Source organism: Mandrillus leucophaeus, unplaced genomic scaffold (assembly GCF_000951045.1).
Source record: "Mandrillus leucophaeus isolate KB7577 unplaced genomic scaffold, Mleu.le_1.0 Scaffold51, whole genome shotgun sequence".
Lineage (NCBI taxonomy): Eukaryota > Metazoa > Chordata > Mammalia > Primates > Cercopithecidae > Mandrillus > Mandrillus leucophaeus.
The window spans coordinates 499,366-524,486 of NW_012105475.1; the positions used below are offsets into that span (position 1 = coordinate 499,366).

The 25,121-nt window shown below is 40.1% G+C and overlaps 1 protein-coding gene across 1 annotated transcript; it reads right to left on the bottom strand.

Annotated features, from left to right (window-relative positions):
- Positions 1 to 6,208: 6,208 nt before the first annotated feature.
- Positions 6,209 to 15,683, bottom strand: LOC105551193. The gene is made up of 4 exons (XM_011996352.1): positions 15,447 to 15,683; positions 13,900 to 15,234; positions 10,886 to 10,999; positions 6,209 to 9,124 (listed from the first exon to the last, which is right to left on the bottom strand). The coding sequence occupies exons 1-2, from the start codon at positions 15,681 to 15,683 to the stop codon at positions 14,440 to 14,442; spliced, it is 1,032 nt and encodes a 343-aa protein (XP_011851742.1). The 3' UTR covers positions 6,209 to 9,124; positions 10,886 to 10,999; positions 13,900 to 14,439.
- Positions 15,684 to 25,121: the final 9,438 nt, after the last annotated feature.

Genomic DNA, 25,121 nt, shown 5'->3' on the forward strand with positions numbered 1-25,121 from the left:
CATATACACCATGGAATACTATGCAGCCATAAAAAAGAATGAGTTCATGTCCTTTGTAGGGACATGGATGAAGCTGGAAGCCATCATTCTCAGCAAACTATCACAAGGACAAAAAACCAAACACCACATGTTCTCCCTCATAGGTGGGAATTGAACAAAGAGAACACTTGGACACAGGAAGGGGAACATTAGACACAGGGGCCTGTTGTAGGGTGGGGCGGGGGTGGATAGCATTAGAAGATATACCTAACATAAATGATGAGTTAATGGGTGCAGCACACCAACATGGCACATGTATACATATATAACAAACCTGCACGTTGTGCACATGTACCGTAGAACTTAAAGTATAATAATGAAAAAAAATCATTAAAAAAGAGGTGATTAGGCAATGAGGATACCACCACATACCACCATAAATGGATTAATGCTGATTATAAAAGGGCTTGAGGCTGTGAGCTTAATTTCTTGTTCTTTCTCATCCTGTCTTTGCCCTTCTGCTATGGAACGATGCAGTAAAAAGGCCAGATGCCAGACCCTTGATCTTAGACTTCCCAGCTTCCAGCTGTGAGCCAATAGATTTCAGTTCATTATAAATTACTTAGTCTCAGGTTTTCTGTTATGGTGGCACAAAATGGACTAAATCACATTATGAGTTTCTTAGCAAGAAACCCAGACATGTTTATTTTTGTGTACGTGAGTTTTAGGGGAACATTATTCAACTGAGCATAGACCTCTTTCTGTTTACTCCTTCTCTTTTTTTCCCCCGTTTACCTCCTTTCTTCTTAGGACTTTAATCAGTTATAAGACCGGCAGGGAACTGGTTGTGTTCCTACTTGCTATTGACCTTTTACGAATCATTCCTTGCTATGTTTTTCTCAGTACTCAAGAATTGTAAGATCATCAATAACTCATGAAGATACATTATTTATTTTAAACATGCTCACTAGACAAGCTTCATATATTTTCTCCGGCCTTTTACTTGTCATCTTTAATTATCTTGCATTATTTGGGCTTGCTTGAACTTCAAAGGTCAGTCAATACATTTTTCATAACTTTTAATGGATGTTTTTGGTTTCATTTTCAGTGTTTCAAAGATGGATAGTATCTCCATCAACCTTTTCTCATGTTCAGAACAACTGGTAATTCTATGAGGCTTTATTTTTTGATGCAGATATTCATGGTCACCTGATGAAGGGGTAACTTTGAACAAAGTCCAGTGAGAGAAGTGTGAGATATACACAATATATTGTAAAAATAGTGATGCCATTTTTACATTGAAGTGAAGAAGGAACTTCACTGGAAATGCTTCTTACCAATATCCTCATTGCTGTAGGCCAAAATTAGACTTTCTGGTCTCTTCAGGTAAATCAAATGAACTATTTGGGGATTTTTTTTTTTTTTAAAATAACCATGACCAGTATGAACAATGGACTAGAAGGGAGTAAGAACGGACATGATTAGGAGGACCCAGCACAGCACCCCAATGCAGAGTGAATAACTAACACCAGAGGGACAGCTGTACTTGCACCCAGGAAGTGCGTCCCCTTACCTCATCCAAAACAAAAAGAGGGTTCAAAGACTGTTGAGCCCTGACCGAGCACTTTATCCCCTCCCCTTCCCTTAGGAAAGGCCATGAAAGGCGATGAAGAAAAATGGAAACGTACCCTCAGTATTTCCGACTGGAGAGAGAAGAAACATTTCTCACATTCTGTTTATCTGTAAGGCCTGCCATTTCTATCCTCAAAATATACCACAAATCTACCCCCATATCTACCTCTGTCATCTCCACCTTAGGCCAAAACCCTTTCCTTTCTCATTTGGATTATTGTAATTCAGTCCTCAGCTGTCTAAAATTCAGAGAAGAGGGTGTATGAAGGCTTATGTAGTCTCCAAGTAGATTAGAAGCCCTATCCAGTAAAGCATTTGCCTAGGACTTAAGAGAGAATGCTTCCTTATTTCCATTTGGCAATTTAACACTTCTGTATGCCCCAACAGTCAGAACCCTGGAAGGAAGAGTTGAGTCATACTTTGAACCCCAGTCCAGCAGATGTTTGAATCTGAATTTCAGAGTACATGACTCTGAAAAGTGCTCCCTTTTTTCCTGTTATATGCAATAACTTAGTATTAAGTTGGAGCCCAGATGACATGTCCTGCAACTGACAAGCACCTTCTCATCTTATCACATCATTATAACTTTTTCCTCTACCCATAATATATCAGCTTGATAATGTATGTAGAGTTATCCACTGTTACATAAATAATTGCCCCAAAGCTTTGTGGATTAAAAAAATAAATAAATATGTATGATTTTACAGTTTTTATAGCAGTAATTCAGGAACAGCTTAGCTAGCTGCCTCTGACGTAAGGGACTTTCATAAGGTTTTAGTCAGGATGTTGGCCTGGGGCCACTGTCATCTGAAGGCTTGACTGGAGCTTGAGGATCTTCTTCCAAAATGATGTCCTCACATGGCAAGTATATGCAGCCTGTTGAAGGGCTCAGTTTCTCACCACATACACTTCTTCCTAGGGATATTTGAGTGTCTACTCTATATAGCACCTGGCTTTATTTGAAGCTAATAATTCAAGGGAGATCAAAGTGAAAGCCACAGTGTCTTTTATAACCTAGTCTTAGAACCCACACGCCATCACTCAGTCTATTTATTAATAGTAAATTACTCAGTCTGGCCCCTACATAAGGTGAGGAGAATTAGACTCCATCTTTTGAAGACAGGAGAGTTAAAATCTCCACCATGTCTCTTCTGTTTTTGAATTCTGGCCTCTATTCCCCAATTCAACCTTCTTGCCAATTCCAAATCTCTTCCCTTTTCTCATCTCCAAACATATGCACATACTAACTTTATTTAACAGATTTTAAAAATTTCTTTCTGGTATCAGAATCAGTTTTGGCTGTAGCAGCAGCAAACTACAAAATAGTGGTAGCTTAAATCACAGTAGAGGTTTATTTCTATCATGCATGGAAAACATTTGTAGGTAGGCAGTCCAAGGCTGGTCTGGTGAAACTGTTATAGTTTATGACCTTCATTCTCATGGTTCAAGATATCTGCTAGGGTTCTAGTTGCCAAAGGTGAAACCCAGGAAGCAGAGTAGAGAGATACAAAAAAAGTTAAAAGTGTGTGCTAGCAGTTGTTTAAGGTTTCCTAGAAACCTTACTGTACAACACATTGCCTCCCGCTCAGCAGTCACCACTTAGTTACATGCAAATGTATGACAGGTAATATGGAAGCATAAGAGGTACAAGCTAATACGCTGAATGTTGTCTTCATTTGCAGGTATGTGATGGTTAATTTTAGGTATCAATTTGACTAGATTAATGGGTACCTAGATAGCTAGGAAAGCATTAATTCCGAGTGAGGATGTGTCCAGAGCAAATTGGTGCATGAGTTGATAAACTGAGTGGGGAAGATTTGTCCTCAATGTGGGCAGGCACCATCAAATTGGCTGGGGGCCAAGATAGAACAAATAGACAGAGGAAAGACAATTAATGCTTTCTCTTCTGGAGCTGAGACACCCTTCTTCTCCTGCCCTTGGACATCAAAACTTCAGGTCCTCAGGCCTTTGACCTCAAACTGAGAGTTATACCACTGGCTTCCCTAGTTTGGAGGCTTTTGGACTTTTACTGAGTCGGCATCCCTTAGTCTCCAACTTACAGACAGCCTATTGTGGGACTTCTCTGCTGCCATAATCATATGAGCCAATTTCCCTAATAAATCCCCTGTCATCTATCTATTATCTGTCTATCTCTATTATTATTTCTGTCTCTCTAGAGAACCCTAATAAAAAGTGATTATATGTCCAGCTAAAAATCAGGGGGTTTCTTGCTAAGGAAGAAGTGGAGAATATTGGCCATGGCTACGTATATATTTTTGGCTACCTGGACATATCAGCACCTTTTTCCTATATAGGGTGCTGTGTGTTCTCACTGTATGGAATTTGGTTTTCCTCAGAGCTGATGATCCAAGAAAAGCCAAGAACATGTTTGCAGAGAACACATTTACTCTTTCTCCAAGGAAAAAAACTTCAAGATCTTCCTGAATTCCTGCTCCATGTTCAGGATCTCTCCATCATATGCAGTCCCTTCCTTGGGGTCATGTGTACCTTCTTGTGGTCTGTCAGCAGATACATTAAAAAACATACATGGATATGGAAACAGGACACCAGAGTAAAAACTCCTATTTGAGAAAGGGGAGAAGGAGAAACTGGTAGTGGTCACTGGTCCATATCAACGATAAAATACCTCTGAGCAGAAAGTACAAGCTCCCTCTCCTAGTAAAGGAGTGCATTCTTTGCTTAGCTATTTGGTAGTCCTCAGTTAAGCTCTTGCCCATTGTACTTTGTGGTTCTTATCTCTGGTTTCTAGGACGTGCATTATATTACATGGCTGTATGAGAAGGGGCCATGGGGCAGAAGCCCATTTGTGGTGGTTGCCATTGCAGAAGCTCTCTTCCTGCTAGGGTGAATATGGGGACCCAGAAATTGTTTTAGGAGCTTGATGGTCACAGGCAAGGATTGAAATTTCTTTTGAAGAACAATTTTCTTAAAATTTAGTAATCTTCTGGTCTATTTGCTTTCAGTTAGTTCCACGTATATTAATAGCCAGAGATCATGATGTCTAGACAATTTTTAAGCCTGAGACACTTTAGTATGATGTACTTCTTGGGAGAAAAGCTGAGTGTTGGGAGAGAAGCTGAGGCAGGGCTTGCATGTCTGACATAATGTAAAGTCTTAGAACATGTCTGGGGTCCAGGGCCTAAAACCCTTTGTGGCCTTTGGAACATCAAGCTCTGCTAAAGTGTAGAAGGCTACCCTGACACACCATAATCTAAGCCCAGGGCATAAAACTCCTCATGGCTTGGATAGAATCCAGGGCTTATGGCTTCTGGAATGTGTCTAGACTTGCTGGCTCTTTTCTCCTTGATCTCCCAGGATTGATTGTATCTTGAGTTGAAAGAACCTGCTCTCCACTATCTCAAGTAGTAGAGCAGATGCTAAACCATCACAGCTGTAAATCATGTGCTTAATGCAATGCTCCCTTTCAACCCCACATCCTCACCACCTGTTTCTTCACCAATCAATAATCTGAGCTTCCAGAGCTTGAAGCCTTTGCAGCCTCCATACTTAGCGTTGGCCCCCTGGACCCACTTTCTCTCTCAAACTGTCTTTTCTCATTCCTTTGACTCTGCTGGACTTCATCACCCCTACGACCTGGTGTTGGGTCCAATCACCCCAACAGTATTGGCATCTAGGTTCTGCCTATTCTTCCCTATACCAAGCTCAAACACCCTATCCCTCCAAAAAGTGTTGGCTATCTTGAGACATTTAAAAATAATAGGCAAAAATCACAATCTGATCTTTGTCAGTGGACTAAGTTCTATTGACTGACAGTTGCTTAATGGAAAGTATTTCAGAAAGACTAGGGGCCTAGGGCACTTTAATTGGATTAGTGACCCAAATTTTTGCCCCTCTAAGTATACTCTTTGCCCTAACATATTGCAGTGTTCTCCTACTCTTGAGGGAGCATTCTGCCCAATAGCATACTGGTAAATGTTTCTTAAAAAACTACTTTGTATATTATGTTATAAATTTTATTGAAAATATGTGTAGCACACATTGACAAATAAGAAAATATGCAATACTCTTTACTGTAAGTTCCATATAGCCAATTGATTCTTATCGAATGTTTTATTTGACTGTCACTAAATTTTCTTATCCATAGCCAATCTACAGTTGTAGTTCATGAGCAAGTGTAGTTCTGACATGAATGTTCATTGATATTCTCATAGTAAGAGGAAAGTGAAACAATAAAGAGTTAGTTGAAACTTCAGTTGTTTGTAAATGAGGTGACATCTTTGCAGAATTAGATAATAGTTTTCAAAAAACATTTCCTCATTTTTTTTTGTATTTGCAATGTAATGGCCGCAGATACAACATGCTTTTAAGTTTAATCTGCATTAATGTTTTCTCTACCACTTTCTTAAGCCAGACAATTAACAAATCAACAAGCAACACTTCATTTGTAGCTTCTATCAATTTCTATGGTACAAACACTCCAACAGTGACTGATTTCAAGCTGCTGGTTTGACACAACTGAAGCATGCGGTAGTGTTTCTACCAGAGACACTAGAAACAAACACCTTAAGAGGACAGACGATAGTAAAATGTAATAAAATAACTAGAAAGTCATGAGTTTTGAGTACCTATTGTCTTTGTTTTAATGTACATTATTTGATTGCAAGTACATAATTTAATATTACACAATGGCTGTGTTAGCAATCAGCTTGCCAAATTCCTGAAAATTAAAGAGTAGACCCGTGGGCTGGTATGAGTTGCTTCCTAACACCACAGGTTCTGCCCACCCCTTCACCTTAGGCTTGGAAAAGTGGTTGCGTATTATTCTTTCTGGCTTGCTCTTATGCTGTAAACATAGGAACATTTCTGGGCTGACCAGCTGAAGGATGAGACAGTGGAGAGCTGAGTAGTCCGCCTGTCTCAATCAAGACCATCCTAGATTAGTAGAGCAGCTGATCCTAGACATGTGCGAGATCCCAGCCAGGATAAGAAGAGCTAGACCCTGCAGCTGACTGGGTACAGGTGAGCCCAGCCAAGACCAGTAGAAATACTCACCTAACCCGCAGATTCATGAGCTAAACAAATGTTTATTTTTTGAAATCACTGGGTTGTAGGGTGTGTGTACATGTGTGTATATACACACACATATAAATATATACACATATATATATACACATACATACACACATATATGCTATATATGATGGTTAACATAGTTTCATCCCATAAGATTACCTCCTTGCAGTCACTGCTGGTAACTACTTCAGGGGTATATGAGCACTTGTATTCTTTACTCTTTCAAAGCTCAAATACAGGACCTAGTCAAACTTGACTGCAGGCCACAGACAGAGTACTTCCTTAGTACGGCTGTGTTTCCTTCCAAGTGTACCTGTAGACTTGCTTAATCTAGCCTCAGTTTGTCCTTCTTTTAAGATTGGCAAGAAGGGGTTACAAAACATGAACATTTCGGATTTTCCTTACTATTTCCCCAATCCTACATTCTCATCATTTGCCTCCCAAGACACAGCACATGAAAATGTGATCCATTGTTTTGCCATCACCTAATAAAGACCAACAGCTTTCTAGCCTCAACAAAACCTGCAGCACCTACTGCTTGACTGTCTTCAACAAAGCAATGCCACATTTAAAATTTTTAAACATTTACCTTCCCAGTCCAAGTACCATGCTTTGTGTTACTTGTAGTATCTCTCTCTCTCTCTCTCTCACACACACACACACACACACACACACACACACACACACACACACAGAGGTAGGTAGTCCAGGGCTGGTATTGTCGTTCCACATCTAGAATCCCGCTTTCAGGTCCACCATCCCTGAGGAGTGGCTCTCATCTTCATAAACTAAAATGGCTGCTAGGGTGTTAGCCATCACATTTGCATTCCAGGCAGAAAAATGGAGAAAGAGGAAAAAGAAGGCAAAAGGCAATGTTCTTACTATCTTTAATAGAATAGCTTCCTAACACTGCCACAGAAGATACCTGCTTGTATCTCACTGTTGAAAGTTCAGTCATACGGCCACAATCTCAAGGAAAATTGGGGTACTTTAATCTTTATTGAGGGCAGTCATGTGCTCAGCTAAAAACCAGGGGTTCTATTACTAAGAAAGAGAGAATACAACTGCCCCCCACCCCAAAACAATTCAATACAAATACAAATAAACAATACAGTGTAACAACTATTTTCGTAGCATTTACACTACACTCATTATTATAAGTAATCTAGAGATGATTTGAAGTATATGGGAAGATGTGCAAAGGTTATATGCAAACACCGTAACAGTTTATATAAATGACCTGAACACCTGCAGATTTTGGTATTCCTGAGAGTTCTTGGAACCAATCCCCCTCAGATATTTGGTAGAGAACTAGTTGTCTCTGCCTAGTCTCCATTCTGGTCACTTCTTTAGTTTCCTAATTTCAGAGTAAGGCCAGTCTCCTTCTGTGATGGTTGTGTCAACTTGAGTGAACTAAGGGATGCACAGATACCTGGTAAAACGTTATTTCCACGTGTGTTGGTGAGGGTGTTTCTGGAAGTGATTGACATTTCTATTGGTAGACTGAGTAAAGAAGATCCACCCTCACCAATGTGGATGGGCATCAGTCCATTCAGTGCCCCATAGGAAACACAAAGGCAGAGGAAGGACAAAATCAGTCTCTGTGCTTATTCTGGGACATCTATTTTCTCCTGCTCTTGGATATTAGTACACTCGGTTCTCTGGCCATTGGACTTGACTGAATTACACCTCCAGCTTTCCTGATTCTCCAGCTTGCAGATGGCAGATCGTGGGACTTCTGAGCCTCCATAATCATATGAGCCAATTCCTACAATAAATCTCTCTGTCTCTCTCATTCTGTTTCTCTGGCAAACTCCAATATTCCCTCCTAGGGACAGGAATTTTATTACTCTGATACCTTATGTCTACTATTCATGGATATTTCTTATAGCTTTGATTTTCTTGCAGTGTATATCCCAGGTAAATATCTTTCTCTGCTTTTGGAGTCCCCTTTCCTCCCCTTATTCTTGTTAACTTTTGGCTTGGATTGCATTTTATATGAAGTAGGCCTTACCAAAAAATTTGAAAAATGTCTGTCAGTGAGGAAAGGATAGGTCCAGTGTATAACTTAACAGATGCTATGAGGCAGAATTCTTTTTTTTTTTTTTTTTTTTTTTTGAGACAGAGTCTCGCTCCATCGTCCAGGCTGGAATGCAGTGGCACCTCCTTGTTTCACTGCAACTTCTGCCTCCCGGGTTCAAGTGATTCTCTTGCCTCAGTCTCCCGAGTAGCTGGGATTGCAGGTGCGTACCACCATGCCCAGCTAATTTTGGTATTTTTAGTAGAGATGGGGTTTTTGCCATGTTGGCCAGGCTGGTCTTGAACTCCTGGCCTTGTGTGATCTGCCCACCTTGGCCTCCCAAAGTACTGGGATGTCAGGTGTGAGCCACTGTGCCCAGTCAGAATTCTTTTTTATTTTGATAGCTTTGACTGCTTTGATAGTTCTTCATCAAGGAAACTGTTCAAAATGAAAAACAGAACATGTCTTATAGGAGGAATCTAAGTCCAATATTAGTGAAGACGATAAGGAGAATTTCTTCCTAGAAATAATGTATTTCTATCTTCAGCACAAGAGGAATGAATTCCACAGTGCTAATAGAAACTGTTAATAGTGTAATATAAATTACAAACAATACAACAAAAATGAAAGCAAAACAGACTCCACAGGAGTATATCAGAAATAAAAAAGAAATTCCTTAAATCCTCAAGCCACCATGCTTGACACAAATTTATACTTTTTTTTTTTTTGAGATGGAGTTTTGCTCTTGTTGCCCAGACTAGAGTGCAATGGCACAATCTCGGCTCACTGCACCCTCTGCCTCTGGGATTCAAGCAATTCTCCTGCCTCAGCCTCCTGAATAGCTGGGATTACAGGCGTGCTCCACCATGCCCAGCTAATTTTGTATTTTTAGTAGAGATGGGTTTATACATTTTTAAAAGATACTGATGCAGATGATTTGTGAGCATTTTGATGAGAAAGTGGTGATTAGAAGGATACAGCATAAATTTAATTGTAAATATGCTTATCTAGCTAACCTAATCTGTTTCTGTAGAATTACTGGCATGGGAAATTGGATAGATGCCTAATGTATCTCAATTTTAAGTAATGTGAGCAAGTCTTTAAGGTATAACCAATGATAAAATGGAGAAACATGACCACATGATGATTAATTAGATGGATTTGTAGGTGGTTGAAATTGTATCCAAGCATAGCAATCTGGCCTCTGTCTACTCTTCAACAGCATCAATAATCTTTCCACATCCCTCTGCTCCAACCATACTGAATTATTTGCAGTTCTCTAAAAACATCATATTCTTAAACCCCAGGGCTTTTGTACATACTGTTCCTTTGCCTGAAGCAATGTTTTCCTCCTCCTTTACCTCATTCTTACTCATCCTTTGGATATCATCTTAAATTTCAGAAGTTGAAAATGCACTTAATACACCTACCCTACTGAACATTAGAGCTTAGTTTAACCTACCTTCAACCTGTTCAGAACACTTACATTAGCCTACAGTTAGTTGGGCAAAATTATATAACACAAAGTCTATAATAAAGAATAAGATATTGAATATGTTATATTCACTATGTAATTTCCTGAATATTATACTGAAAGTGAAAAGCAATGGTTTTGCACCATCATGAAGTCAAAAAATCATGTCATGGACTTTCTGTAGTTCTCAAGAGAAATTGGCAGCACCATTTGTCACACAGAGTTCACCCTAAATTCACTTGGTAATTTTAGTGACCCTCTGCTAGTTAGTTGCTTTGTCCAAGAGAAAAATAAATTTCTTGTATCTTTATGACAGAAGGTAGCTTTGTGATGGAGCAAGGTGCCTACTAAAGTTAGGCTTTTATGTTTCCAGGAAGCTGAAAGATAGGGCTACTATTTTTCTCAATGATTAAATTTCAGTGAGACAGCTCCCAGGTCCTTGAGGAATTCACATTCTTAGGTTGTAAAATTGGCAAAAGCCTAATTTAGTTTTTGGGAAGATTTACAGACATTTCAAAGAGGCACAGAAAAAGCTTACAATTAAGTTTCCTAAAGTAAATGACCAAAGAAAAGGATGTGGAGGGTAAAAGTCTCTCTCTCCTTTGCACCAGGCAGAATTAAATAGTTTTGTTTCTAATTTTTACTCACCGTTACACCAACAGTGTCAGCATCATCTAGGAACTTTTGTTAGAGATGCAAATCCTCAGATCACAATGTAGACTTACTCGATAAGAAACTCTGGGGACAGGGCTCAGAAATTTGAGTTTTTACATAAGCTCCCTAGGTGATGCTGAGAATCACTGTAGAGGATTTTTGATAGTAGGCCATGTGCAAAGCATCTGGGGAAGGCAAAGGATTTAATTTTGCTTTTTTTTTTTTGGTAGTTTTTCAAATTTGTTTTTTAATTTGTAGTTATCTGAGGTTTGCATAAGTAGTTATCTGGTCTGCTAGTATGTTACCTTCAATTAATTGGCAAGAAATTAGGATATCAAAAATAAAGATATTAGATGAGCCTTAGTTTAGCCAAGACAGTCAAACCTCCATCATTTACACAATAGAGAACTAAAACAAAATGATTATTTTTAAACTGTGCTAATTTGGCTCTAGAGTTCATTCCCTAATTTACAAAGAGTCACCTGATCAAAATCATTAGAAAATCATTTGATTACTAAATCAAGTAAAGCCATAAAAGCCAAACCCAAGTGAAACTAGATAATTGTGCAATTTTCTTAGATGGACTCCTTAAGTTCATCTGGCTCTCTACTGGGGACCAAATCTTGTATTTCTCAATTATGTATGCAAACCGGAATCACCTGAAGATATGTTTAAAGACAAAAATTGCAGCAGAGAAGCTGAGAGTAGCCAGGGAAGGGGTACAGTGGATTCTTCCAGCGCATGAGTTCACGACTGCTTCCTCTTCTCAATAGGGGCCAGAGCCTGCCAGGACCTCAAAGAGGAGAGCTTCAGAGGCCCAGCTGACATACTAGACATAGGGGCCAAAGGGTCTACCTTGAGAAAGGTTTTTATATCTCAAATGTGACCCACTCTTGAATGACAGCTCTAAGAAACTGATTTCTCAGGCAACTGAGACAAACAGCATTTGTGATGCTACCACGCCTTCCTTAGGAAGTTGGCTTGAAGCAAAGCTGGTGGAATCTGATTTCCAGCGACTCCGGGTGTTCCTGTGATAGGACCTCCCTCATGTGTCCATTGGCCCCATTGTGGATATGCTGCAGTTTGGCCAGAAAGACCTGGATGTGGAGGTTAAAGTCACACAAATGGATAATCTGGAATTAAAAAGCATGGGGAGCTTTCCATGAAAAATGTCTGGAGATGGGGAAAATCATGAATGGGACTGTACCCCAGGTGATGGAGGTGGCTCAGAAACAGAGGAAGCTTGCCAAAGCTGAAATCCAGAAGGTTCTGAAAAAAAAAAATCACGATCAACTTACTAGACATGAACTCCATGAAAACAAAAAATCTCATCTTTTCAAGGGATTTGAGAAGCAGGAAGCTAGTGAAGGCTACTGCAAAAATGAATAATGGCTAAAATTATTATGCTGAGCATTACATATTAAGAATTAAAAAGGAAGACCAGGCCGGGCGCGGTGGCTCAAGCCTGTAATCCCAGCATTTTGGGAGGCCGAGACGGGTGGATCACGAGGTCAGGAGATCGAGAGCATCCTGGCGAACACGGTGAAACCCCATCTCTACTAAAAAATACAAAAAACTAGCCGGGCGAGATGGCGGGCGCCTGTAATCCCAGTTACTTGGGAGGCTGAGGCAGGAGAATGGCGTAAACCCCAGAGGCGGAGCTTGCAGTGAGCTGAGATCCGGCCACTGCACTCCAGCCCAGGCGACAGAGCGAGACTTCGTCTCAAAAAAAAAAAAAAGGAAGGCCACAGATACCAAGCATTAAAAGCCCACACATTAAAATATAAACAGGTATGGATCCGTTCCCTTGAGAGCATTCAGCAGAAAATAAAAGACTAAAGGAAATGATAAACTGATCAAAATCTGTAATTACCTGTTTTCAGAAGTATAAAAACCTAAAGTCACTGACCAGTGACCTTCTGTCCCTCCATATAACTCCGTATCTATAAGCAAGCCTTGTGTACCTTCTCAAAAAAACAAACAAAAGACATCTGTATGAGATACTGACTTTCATGTTCTTACTTATAAAATGGTGAAGATCTTTCATTAGAAAATCCTTGTATTCTATCAAATGTATGCTCTTGTGAGGTTTATTGAAAAACATTTTTTTTTTTTTTTTGGTGGTGGTATCCTGTAGGTTTTTTACTATGGGAAAAAAACGCTGCTTTGAAACTGTCAGCAAATAGGATCAAGACTCAATTTAAAAACAGGACTCAAGTGTTGTCCATATAAGGTCAAGTTAATGGGGAGTTCCTCAGGAACTTTTGTAATACTAACTGGCAATACCATAACTGCTACAACATGTCTTTATTTCGTCTTTGAAAAACAGTGTTTTTCCCCATCGTCTTTAGGTAGATAAACTGTCCACGAAGGGAAGAGTGATCAGTTTATCTTAACATAAAGATTTCTAACTAGGAATTCAAGACGATATTTCAGTGGGACGATATCGATCATCAGAATGACAAACCCATGAACATTTTAGGAAAGGAGGTTTCAGATTTTTCTCTTTCGAGGGTTTCAAGAAACCCCTTGAGAGGAGAGCACATACCCTCTTCTTACCTTCTTTGTTCCCATGAGAGACTCAAAGAATTGTGAACCAAACTTTAGTAATATAATGTCTCTAATTACATGAGAAAACTGCAGCCCAAAAATGTAAAGTGGCTTACCCAAAGCGAGGAAGTTAATACTATTCCTTTTAGTACAAGAGAATAATGCCAACTAGACATAGCTCAAAGACTGCACCATTCCCATTATTTTTTGCCATTAGTTATGTTTAATTTTAAATATACCAACTTTGGCAGCGAACATCAAAACTGCTCAAGCTGGGCTTTCTGTCTCCTTTCTAAATTGCATATATTAACATATATTAATACTTTAAAACTGTGGGGTGGAAAGTTTAAAATGCCGTAAGAATCATACATGCATTCTTTACACTCTAAAGCACTTTACATTAGAATCTGTATTCAGAATTCTTTCTCAGAACGTAAGTGTTCTTGAAAACATACATATTTCTCTTAATCTGTTTCTTCCAAGGACTACTGTATTGGGCATATGGTAAAGATACAGATTCAAGTTTTAAAAGTACTTTTTCCTGGTAGTGGCTAGGGCCTGGGTTCCTCAGACCAAAAGGCGCAAACTGACACTGCTGTGATTTCAGGAGAGAAGTGAAATGTATAAAACGAAGCAGTTTTGGGGAAGGAAAATGTCACAATTTTTCATCAGTGTTCTCTGGAACACTAACCCGGAAGCTGTCTCTGGGCCTCAACTATCCAAATCAGTGTCCGAGCTGTGCCAAATGCAAGCCCTTCCAAGTTTGACCCTGATTCTCAAAGGTGGTCAAAAGCCGTCTCTAGAAACGGCGGTGGCAGCGGCGTGATTCCGGGAGGTCCATTCAATTTTTAACAGGTCCTGGGCAGTGGCCGGGTTGCTGGGCAGTGCAAAGCCATAGAGACTGGCGAGAACAGGCGGCGATCAAGCTTCCCAGCGAGGGTCAGAGTCCAGCAGCTTGGAACTGGTGAGCTGGGCTTGTGGGAGTGAAGTGGCTCGCGCGGGCCCGGGCCGTGGCCGCTCCCCGGACCCTGGGGATCCAGCCCGACTCTTTCCTACCTATAATGGCCAAGGCCCGCTACAGCGCGTCCCCGAAGCCCTCGTACGGAGCCAGGAGGGGGCTCTCCCTCTCGATGTACGGGACTACCCACTGCTCTGCCAGCCGGTGAGGCAGCCAATTAAGAAAGCCGCCTTCAGGATGTCTAGCCTCGAAGAAAGTCATGTAAGAGAACGCCTGCATCAAAAAGTTGGGAGGCAGGGCAGAGTCGCCGTTAAACGTCTCGGGAAAGCCCCCAGGTGGGCCGGCGAACGTCCCCGGCCCAGCAGGTAGGCTTTCTTGCACAGCAGCCGCCGGACCCGGTCCGCGAGCTCGTTGTTCTCCCTGCGCTGGGCATGGTTCTGGGTCAGCAGGTCCCGCATCATGACAGCCAACGCGTCCATCCCGCCCCGCACCGCAGGCCTCGCTCCCCGCCCGCTCCTTCCCGGCCGCGGTGTTGCCGGAAGTGCCTGTCAGCGCGGGGGCGGATCCCGGTGGCGGCGAGGGACGGACTCTGCGGACAAGGCCAGGCCTAGCTTCGAGCGCCGTCGGGCGGGTGTGCCGGGATTGGATTAGTAGCCAGGAGAACGAGAGCCCAGCGGGCTGGAGTCGGCCAGCGGGAGTGAAAGGAGAAAAGCTAGGGAGCGAAGGCAAAGCCGGAAGAGAGAGGGCCGCACTCGGCGTAGGAATCTGCCTTTGCGGTTGCGTGCGCTCACTTCCGGAGGGCTCCCTCCGCGGGGCGGGCCCGCAGGTGGTTAAAGGCAAAGCATTCCCCTGCGCTGTGCATGAAGTTGGCTTTCTCCCCGCTAGGCCCCGCTCTCTTCCCCAAAATACCTCCTAGTCGTATGTTTCCATAGCCCCAGTTCTTACCTGTTTTGCCCAAGGTCTCATAGCTACAAGAAGGCAATTTCTAACGAAGCCCTCCGTGCCTTCCAAATGGATTATTTTGGCCGCGTTCCACCCGGACAGGATGCCCACCGAATGGCTGGACCAGTGCACGGGAGCGGCTGTCATTTGCGGAGTGCCCCCTTGCGAGCTAGGCGCCTCACAGCGCAAATTATCCAGTCATTTGTTTGAAATCGATGCTGGTTTGTTTTCCGAAGGCAAATCAGCAGCTTATACAGACACTGGGGCCAGCAAGCCGGTGGAACAATGGGAGACAGCTTGCTGAGTGTCAGGTCTTCCAAGATGAGCTTAAACTTCGGGTGGTGGGCAGACTCGGTAGGTGGCAAAGGCCCGTGTCCAGATGAATGCAGTCCACGTTTGTATTGATGAAAGGCATGCATACCATTTGGTCCAGCTCAGCCACTCTTACAGGTGCTGGCTGTGAGCACTGGTGTGTGTGTGCCTGCGTGCAACCAGCAATGTGGGTGATGAGCAGCTGCGTGATACCTTAATTTGAGTGGACAAAGTCTGTCAAGAACCACTTTCAGGCTTCCAAGTGTTTGTCTCCCTGGATCCAAACGAGGCATTCCGAGGTTGACAGCATGGATCATTGCATGTCAGAAATACCCACGGTGAAACTGGGTAAGAAGCTTCAGGAGGTGACATTGATGTGTACAGTTTAGGAAATAAAACCCAACACTTACTTCAAAGAATGTAATTTGTGGCTTTTTAGAGACAAGGATACTTTGACAGAAGTTTTCATTTGTCGTTTACATGTATGTGGTACGTTTCATTCTGACTTTTAATTAATTTATTTTACTATGGAAACAACTTTGTATTAATAAAATAATGTATTTCCAATGTTATAAATTGTGTTATAACAGTTTCAAAAGCCCAATAAACAAGATGCATTTTGATATCAATTATTTAAAACGTGTATTTTGAAAAAGAACAAAGTCATACGCAAAAAAGTAGTTATCTTTGGGTGGGGGATTGTGGAAAATTTTTACTTTACACATTTCTAGGTTTTTGAAGTGACTGTATTCGTTTTATAATTATAGAAACAAGACATTAAATCCAGAAAACAAAATTTAAGCTTAACCAACTAGAAACTGTCAACCAACTTCTCACTAGGGACCTTCCAATTTAACCAAATATTTTATTTGTTTTGTGTCTGCAAACACCTTACAAAAGTCTTCCCTTTCTGCCTCCACAATGGAGCACTGAACTGCTTGTGGTGTAGTGCTGACTGATTCATGAATCACTAGATGCTCAAATAAACTCTTTAAATTAAAAAAGACATTAAATGAAAGAAAAACTTAAGAAAATAGAAATGCTTTCAATTTTTTAACAAATGCTTAAACGGGAGAAAGGATGCATGCAGAGGTTAAATCAGACTGCGCTTCAGATCCGAGGCTCAATCTGAAGAACATGTAGTATATGCTTGTTCCTTTATAGCTAGATGTTATTTTCTTTGCTGAGGAAAAAGGAACATGTCATTACATTCAACTCTTCTAAAAAAAGGAAAGCCATCTACCGAGTCAGTATAATTTATGGAATTTATCTCAAGCTAAAGGTAGTATCAAAATGCCATTTAAAGTTTCAAAGCCAAAATGAACTCTTACTTTGTCCTTTATAATTTATATGAATTTTATGAACCCAAATACAAGACTAGGCAGTCGTGCTCAAAACACTCAGGATGTGCCTGCCGTTGACTAATGATAGCTACATATATTATTTTGTAGGTATATATTAGAAAATAAAATTTTAAAACAACATGTTGCCAGATATATGACAGATCTTCAATAGATATGCAATGTTTGTTTTTAAGTAATGAAACATAATCAAACACTCCTGAATATATGACCTATATGAAGACCTAGATTGTTGAACTTACTGTTACTCCCCTATCCCATCTTTACAGAGTTAACCACTATCCTGAGATTTGGGTTAACCATTATCATGTCTGTTTTATTTTTTAAGTGTAGTTTTATATCTGTTGATCAAGATACATACTTTTAAAAGTATGGTTTACATATAAATATAGCACACACACATAGGTGTGCTTAATGTTGCTTATTTCTGAGCTTTATAAAACTATGACTTTAAGATTTCTGCAGCTTGCTTCACTAATTCAAGATTGTTTCTATCATTCCTCCAAGTTGTGCCATGTAGAATTAGTTCATTTCTTCTCACTGATATATACTACTGTGAATATACCATAGTTTATGTGCCTGTTTTCCTGGTGTTTGTACTGTCTTTAACCTTTTACTATTACAATAATATGATTATTCTTTATATGTCTCCTGGTGCACGTGTTAAGAATTTCTGTAGGGCATATATTTAGGAGTGGAACTGCTGGGTTAGAGGGCATGTGGCGATGCTACAGTGCTGTCTAAAATAGTTGTAGGAGTTTATACTTTTACCAACACTTGGTATTTTCAGAACTCTTAAATTTGCCAATCTAGTAGGAATACAGCTATATCTAATGAGTTGTTTTAATTTGTACTTCCTTGATTATTAGTGTGGCTGAGCAGCTTTTCATATGTCTTCATGTACTTCTTTTTTGTGCCATGCTTGTTCATGCATTTTATCTGTTTCATGGAGGTTTTTTCCCCCAATCCATTTTCAAGAGTTCTTGGACGTATCTTGGACATGAAACTTTTGTCAGTTATATGCACTGAATATATGTTCTCCAAGGTTGTGGCTTTCCTTTCATATCTTTTGATGAGTAGAAATTACTTTGATTTAGTTGTATTTATCTATCTTCTCTTGTGTTTACCATTTTTAAAATGCCTTTAAACTCTTCCAACCTCAAAGTAAAAAAAAAAAAAAAATTCTGCATTTTTTTAAAAGTTTTAAAGTATTGCCTTTTTATTTTAAGTCTTGGAATTAACATTTTGTGAGATCAGATCCAATTATTTTTTTTTCTTCTTATTTATTTTTGGAGACAGTGTCTCACTCTGTCACCTAGGCTGGAGGGCAATGATGTGACCATGGCTTAATGCAGCCTTGACCTCTCAGGCTCAAATGATCCTGCCACCTCAGCCTCCCAAGTAGCTGGGACTACAAGCATGTGCCACCACATCCAGATAATTTTTTCATTTGTGGAGACAGGGGTCTCACTATGTTGCCACGGCTGGTCTTGAATTCCTGGGTTCAAGTAATCCTCCCACCTTTGTCTTCCAAAGTGTTGGGATTACAAGCATAAACCACCATGCCCCACCCAATTATTTTTTCCTTATGACTGAACATTTGTTCCAAGAATACTTACTAGTCTCTTCTTTACTCATTGATTGCTATGCCATCTTTCTCATGTATCAAGTTTCTATGTATGTGTGATTCTGAGGTTTCTATTCTGTTCTATTTATTTGCTTGTATTTCTATAAATACCAGGTTGTCTTAATTTATAGAGCTTTATGATAAATTAAGCAGAACAGTCTTCTGTCTTATTTGTCTCTTCAGGAGTGTCTTGGCTATTCTCAGGTCTTTGTTCTTCCATATACATTTTAGAATCAACTTGTTGAACTATTAGTCTAATTGTTTTATCCCCTTGCCTTTAAAAAAATATTTTCCTTGCCTTTGGGCTAAGTTACACTACAAAGTGTCTAGAAGAGGATTTATTTGTATTTAGCTTGTTTAGTACATTTGTGTTTCCTGTATCTGTGGGTTTATGACTTTGCTTCTGAAAATATCCCAGCTGTTATATCTTCAAACGTAGCTTCTCTTTCATTCTTTCTATTTTCTCTGGCTGAAGCTCATATTAGCAGTACATTAGATCTTATTATTATTCCAGTCTGTCTTTGTGTTAATCTCCCACAGTTACTGGATCCTTATCTCTCTGCTGCTTTTGGATAAATTATTTGAGCTATCTTTCATTTTGGTGATATTATCTACAGTTGCTTTAAATTTGCTGTTTGACCTATACATTGCATTCTTAATTTCAATAGTTATGTTTTTTATTTCTAGAAGCTTATGTATTTATTTTTAAAGTAAGTCTATCTGTTTTGTTAATCCTATGTCTCTTGCTCATTTATTTTTTTTCATTTTATTAAACTTTTCACAGATAGTTATTTTATATTCTGCATCTGTTCATTCTGAATCCTTGAGAATCAAAATCTATTGTTTCTGATGGCTCTCATAATGGCATGTTTCTTTGTGTGTATCACGAGTTTATATATATAAACAATTGTCTACTAAGTCTTTCACTAATATGGTATACACAAGTTATAATGATCAGCCATCCTCAGTTGCCTGGTCCATGTCACAGTTATTAAGTGGTAGAGCTCAGAATTAAATTCAGGTCCATCTGACTTCAAAAACAATTTTTACTCTCTTGGCCTTAGCACCATCTTCTTGAAAACCTCTGCACATGAGAGCCAAGTGGAGAAAAAAGTGAATGCAGAGGCTGAAACACAAAAGAAGAAAGGTGAGGCAGAGGTCCAAGTAAACTGCTAGCTTGTGTACCCGTGGAGGCCACAGCAGCAGAAACATGGAATGCCAGAGGCTGGGGATGCTGGCACAAGTTGTTGGACTGCATGCTACTGTCTAGAGCTTGTCTCAATGGATCTAGAACTTTCATTGCCATCTGATTGCTGAGACCACCTCTGAGACCCACCTTGCTCATAATCAAAACTGTCCGTCTTGGTCCTTTGCCCTGAACTGTGACATTCGGTACTACTTCTGTATTCACTTGTGGCCGAGTGTAACAACCATACAATAAATCACCTCTTCCGCTGCGTTAGCCAAAGAATTAGGAAAAAAAAAGAATACTTACCCAGGTGTCCCAAGGGCAAGCTTGCAACCTCCTTATAGGGCCACGCTGATATACTCTTGAAAGCACTACCTCCTGGCTGGAGGCCAACCAACACAAAACCAGTGCACTCAACAAAATCACAACCAAAGACCCTCATGGAGTCCACCTCACTCCCCTCTTACCTCTACCAGAGCAGGTGCTGGCATCCACAGCTGCAGGACCTGAAATTGGATCACATCACAGGCCTCTGCAGACATTCCCCAGTACCAGCCTGGAGCCTGGTAGCTCTGCTGGGTGGCTAGACCCAGAAGAGAAAAAAAATAGTCACTGCAGTTCGACTCTCAGGAAGTCCATTTCTAGGGGAAGCAGGAGAATACCACATCAAGGGAGCTCTTCATGGGACAAAAGAATCTGAATCAGCCCTGAATCCCAGATCTTCCCTCTAATATAGTCTACCCAAATGAGAAGGAACCAGAAAAACAATTATGGTAATATGACAAAACAAGGGTTTTTTTTGTTGTTGTTTGTTTTTTTACCATCCCCAAAACATCATACCAACTCACCAGCATGGATCCAAACCAAGACTAAACCTCTTAATTGCCAGAAAAAGAATTCAGAGGGTCGATTATTAAGCTAATTAAGGAGGCACCAGAGGGTGAAGTCCAACTTAGGGTAATCAAAAACATGATACAGGATACGAAGGGAAAATTCTTTAGTGAAACAGTGAAACATAATTCTTCAGTGAAACAGTGAAACATAAATAAAAAACAATCACAACTTCTGGAAATCAAGGACACACTTAGGGAAATGCAAAATGCAATGGAAAGTCTCAGCAATCAAATTGAACAAGCAGAAGAAAACTTCAGAACTCGAAGACAAGCCTTTTGAATTAACCCAATCCAAGACAAAGAGGAAAGAATTTATAAAAAGGAACAAAGCCTCCAAGAAGTTTGAGACTATGTCAAACATCCAAACCTAAGAATAATTGGTGTTCCCAAGGAAGAAGAGAAATCTCAAAGTTTGGAAAACATATTTGAGGGAATAATTGAGGAAAACTTCTCCAGCTTTGTTGAAGATCTACACATCCAAATACAAAAAGCTCAAAGAACACCTGGGAAATTCATCACAAAAAGATAATTGCCTAGGCAAATAGTCATCACGTTATCTAAAGTCAAGACAAAAGAAAGAATCTTAAGAGCTGTGAGGCAAAAACATCAAGTAACCTATAAAGGAAAACCTATCAGATTAAGAGCAGATTCCTCAGCAGAAAACCTACAAGCTAGAGGGGATTGGGTACATATTTTTAGACTCCTTAAACAAATTAGTGAAGAATTTTCTATCCAGTGAAACTAAGCTTCATAAATGAAGGGAAGATACAGTATTTTCCAGACAAAGAAATGACGAGAGAATTTACCACACTGAGCCAGCACTACAAGAACTGCTAAAAGGAGATCTAAATCTTGAAACAAATCTTTGGAATACACCAAAATATAAACTCCTTAAAGTAGAAATCTCATAGGACCTATATAAAAATAACATGATGGAAAAACCCCAAGGTATTTGGGCAACAAGTAGCATGATGAATAGAATAGTACTTCACCTCTCAATATTAACATTGAATGTAAATGGACTAAATGCTCCACTTAAAAGATACAGAATGACAGAACAGACAAGAATTAACAAACCAAGTTTCTGCTGTCTTCAGGAGACTTCCCTAACACATAAGGACTCACGTAAACTTAAGATAAAGGGCTGGAAAAACATATCCCATGCAAATGCACACCAAAAGCAGTAAGCAGGAGTAGTTATTCTTCTATCAGACAAAACAAAACAAACTTTAAAGCTACAACAGTTAAAATAGACAAAGAGGAACATTATATAATGGTAAAAGGGGGCTGGGCGTGGTAGTTTACACCTATAATCCCAGCACTTTGGGAGGCTGAGGCAGGTGGATCACAAGGTCAGGAGATCGAGACCATCCTGGCAAACATGGTGAAACCTTGTCTCTACTAAAAATACAAAAAAATTAGCTGGGTGTGGTGGTGGGCACCTGTAGTCCCAGCTTCTTGGGAGACTGAGGCAGGAGAATGGTGTGAACCCGGGAGGCAGCGCTTGCAGTGAGCAGAGATTGTGCCACTGCACTCCAACCTGGGTGACAGAGCAAGACTCTGTCTAAAAAAAAAAAAAAAAAAAAAAAAAAATGGTAAAAGGACTAGTCCAGGCCGGGAAGGGACATTTCTTTCTGAAGTCTTCAATTTCTCTGAGAAGAAGGCAAGACCACCTGAGAGTGAGGAAGGCTTCTAGAACTCAAAGCAGTTAGAAGAACGTGAAAGTCGCTGACTAAAGAAACAATGGTGAGGGTTCTTTTGAGGTTAGCTATTATGAATCATGAGTAGACATTTCTTCAGTTACCCAGGTGATTTCAGGAAGTAATAGGCTCTTTCTTTGATCAAGTAAAAATCACTGAGCAAAAGGTATTTAAGGGTGGCATTACTCAAGTGGCTAAATATCCAGTTCTCTCTCTTTTTCTTTTTTTCTTTTTTCTTTTTTCTTTTTCTTTTCTTTTTTTTTTTTTTTTGCTATATAATGGGTCAACAGATGCATGTGAAGAAAACAGAGGGGATAGTTTGGAGACAAACACTCTGGAAGACAGCTTAATGCTTTGTTTTGTTTCTTTTTCAGGAATGAATGAGACTGAATACCTTCTTCTCATAGAGAAAGACCTTCTTCTCATAGAGAAAGTCCTTCTTGGACTGCATGGGAATCAAGAGATCTCAGTCATAGTTCTGGTTCTGCCACTTGTTAGGTTTCCTTCTCTGGGTCTTAGTTTCCTCTTCACAAAGCTGTGGACAGATGGTCTTATTCTTCTTCCACTTTTAACGTCTCTGAGTCGATGGCATTCTGTCTCTTTTTTGGCTTCTGAGTGACAGGCAGGAATGTAAATCATGGACTTCTTTTTAAAGTTGAAAGTATTCTTGCAGACCACAGGTGTCTGAATTCATGCTCTAATATACTGGGTTTTGAGGCAGCCTGATGAACTGTTGTCCTTGCTGGCCAGAGTTTTGAGCCAATCAGGAGATAAGGCAAAGGAGTCAGGCAGACAGGTGAAAACACTGTCTTTACTACTGGTAAATCTGATATTGGCGAATGTGTCTTAGAGCTGCAGACAAATGGGCTTTATAATACTGAATTCCAGAATGAGGCAGACTTACCCAGCAGAGTCACAGGCAGCACAGAAAATCAGAGGATTTGTTGCGCTATCTCTGGTAACTTTCACATAGGGAAGCAGAGCAGAACACAGGCTTACTGTAGGCAGCCATCTCCCTAAAGGCAAGGAGAGAAGAAGGAGTGGGGCAATCCATGATCAGGTTTTCCTCAAAACTTATCAGTGAATTAAGTTACTCCTTCTCAGGGCAGAAATAAGAAAGAAGCAGAGAGACAGAGAAATAAAAAAGAGACAGTAGTATTAAGCTACTTCATTGACTGCTTCTCCTGTCTCCTTTATTGGTTTCTCCTCATCTTCCTAATTTGCAAACACTGCAATATTTCAGATTCAATCCTTAAAACTCTTATTTGTCTTATTCTCTTCCCATTTGCTCTCCTGCAGTCTCATGGCCTTGTCTGTGATGATCCTCAAAGTTATATCTCCAGACTGAAATACTTCTTTGAACTCCAGAACTTCATATTCTTTTAGTTCTTTGCTCAAATGTCCTTTTCTCAGCTTTCCCTAACTATCTTATATAAAATATCTGGAACCCTCTACCCAGCACAGTGTATCTCTTTACTCTATTTTCCTCCATAGTACTCTTCACCCCCTGCCATAATATATGCCTACTACTTATTTATCCTCCATAGACAATGTCTGTATAATGAAAGTTTCATGAAGACAGGGTGTAGAATGTGCCTGGCATATGGTAGTCATTCAATTAATATTGGTTGGTTGACTAAATTAGTAAATGAAAGCTATGGTGCTTCTCCAACTATGAAGGAAACATTAAGATTAGGGAAGATGCATCCTCCCTCCCAACATCATACCCACAGGAGCCTAGGCTGCAAGGAAGTGACTGGGGTCCGGTTTGAATTGGGCATTGGGGTGGGGGAGAGACTTGTCCCAGGGGGAAGACAGCTGAGCAGCAAGTGCTCAGGGGTGAGAATGAAGTTGAAAATCAGGTAATGGAAGGAGACTTCCACTCAGGCTGGATCCAGGTACAAGGAAACAAAACACAGAGGTGCCTCTAGACACTATGCTCAAAGACCACCAGCTAAGACATTTTGGAGAGTTTTCCTTTTTCCTCCTTTTTTGCTTGAAGGGGAAAAAAAAAAGAAAAAGAAAGAGTGGAACTATCCATGCTCAGGTCCTCGCCTAAATTTACGACTCAACAAGTAAGTCGTTGCTTCTCATTGTGATGCCTCTGCCTTTGGGCATAGTAAATTATTTCACCACTTTATTGTGCTTATTATGCTGACATCATTATTCCCTTAAAGTCGCTCTCCTCCACCATGGGGTGAACTTCTTGAGTGCAGAGACTGCCTTATTTGCATTATTGTTTCCAGGATTTAGCACAGAGATATTCACAAATATTTAAATGAATGAATTTTGGGGATTGTATGCTGGAGGGAGAAAAGGAAGGTAAAGGGCAGGAATAGCTCAATCTTGGGCTCAAAGCCTCTATGTGGAAATTCCCAAGAACACAGTAGACCTTTGATTTCCCTAACAGCTTGGCTTGCAGTTTAAGACTTAGTTAAATTGAAGCATGGGACTGTTTACACAGACAGAGGGCCTACAGAAGAGATGAGATGCAAAGTCCTATTTTAAAGACAGAATCTCGTTGGTCTTTGAAAAGAATTATTATTAATATTGTTCCTTATTATTTTACCTCAATACAGATTGATTATCCCTTGTTCAAAATGCTTGGAACCATAACTGTTTCAGATTTTGGAATATTTTCATGAAAAATAATGCAATATCTTTTCATGTACATAATGAGATATTTTCATGTACATAATGAGATATCATTGGTGATATAAGACCCCAATGTAAACACCAAATTCATTTGTATTTCATATATATCTTATATATATA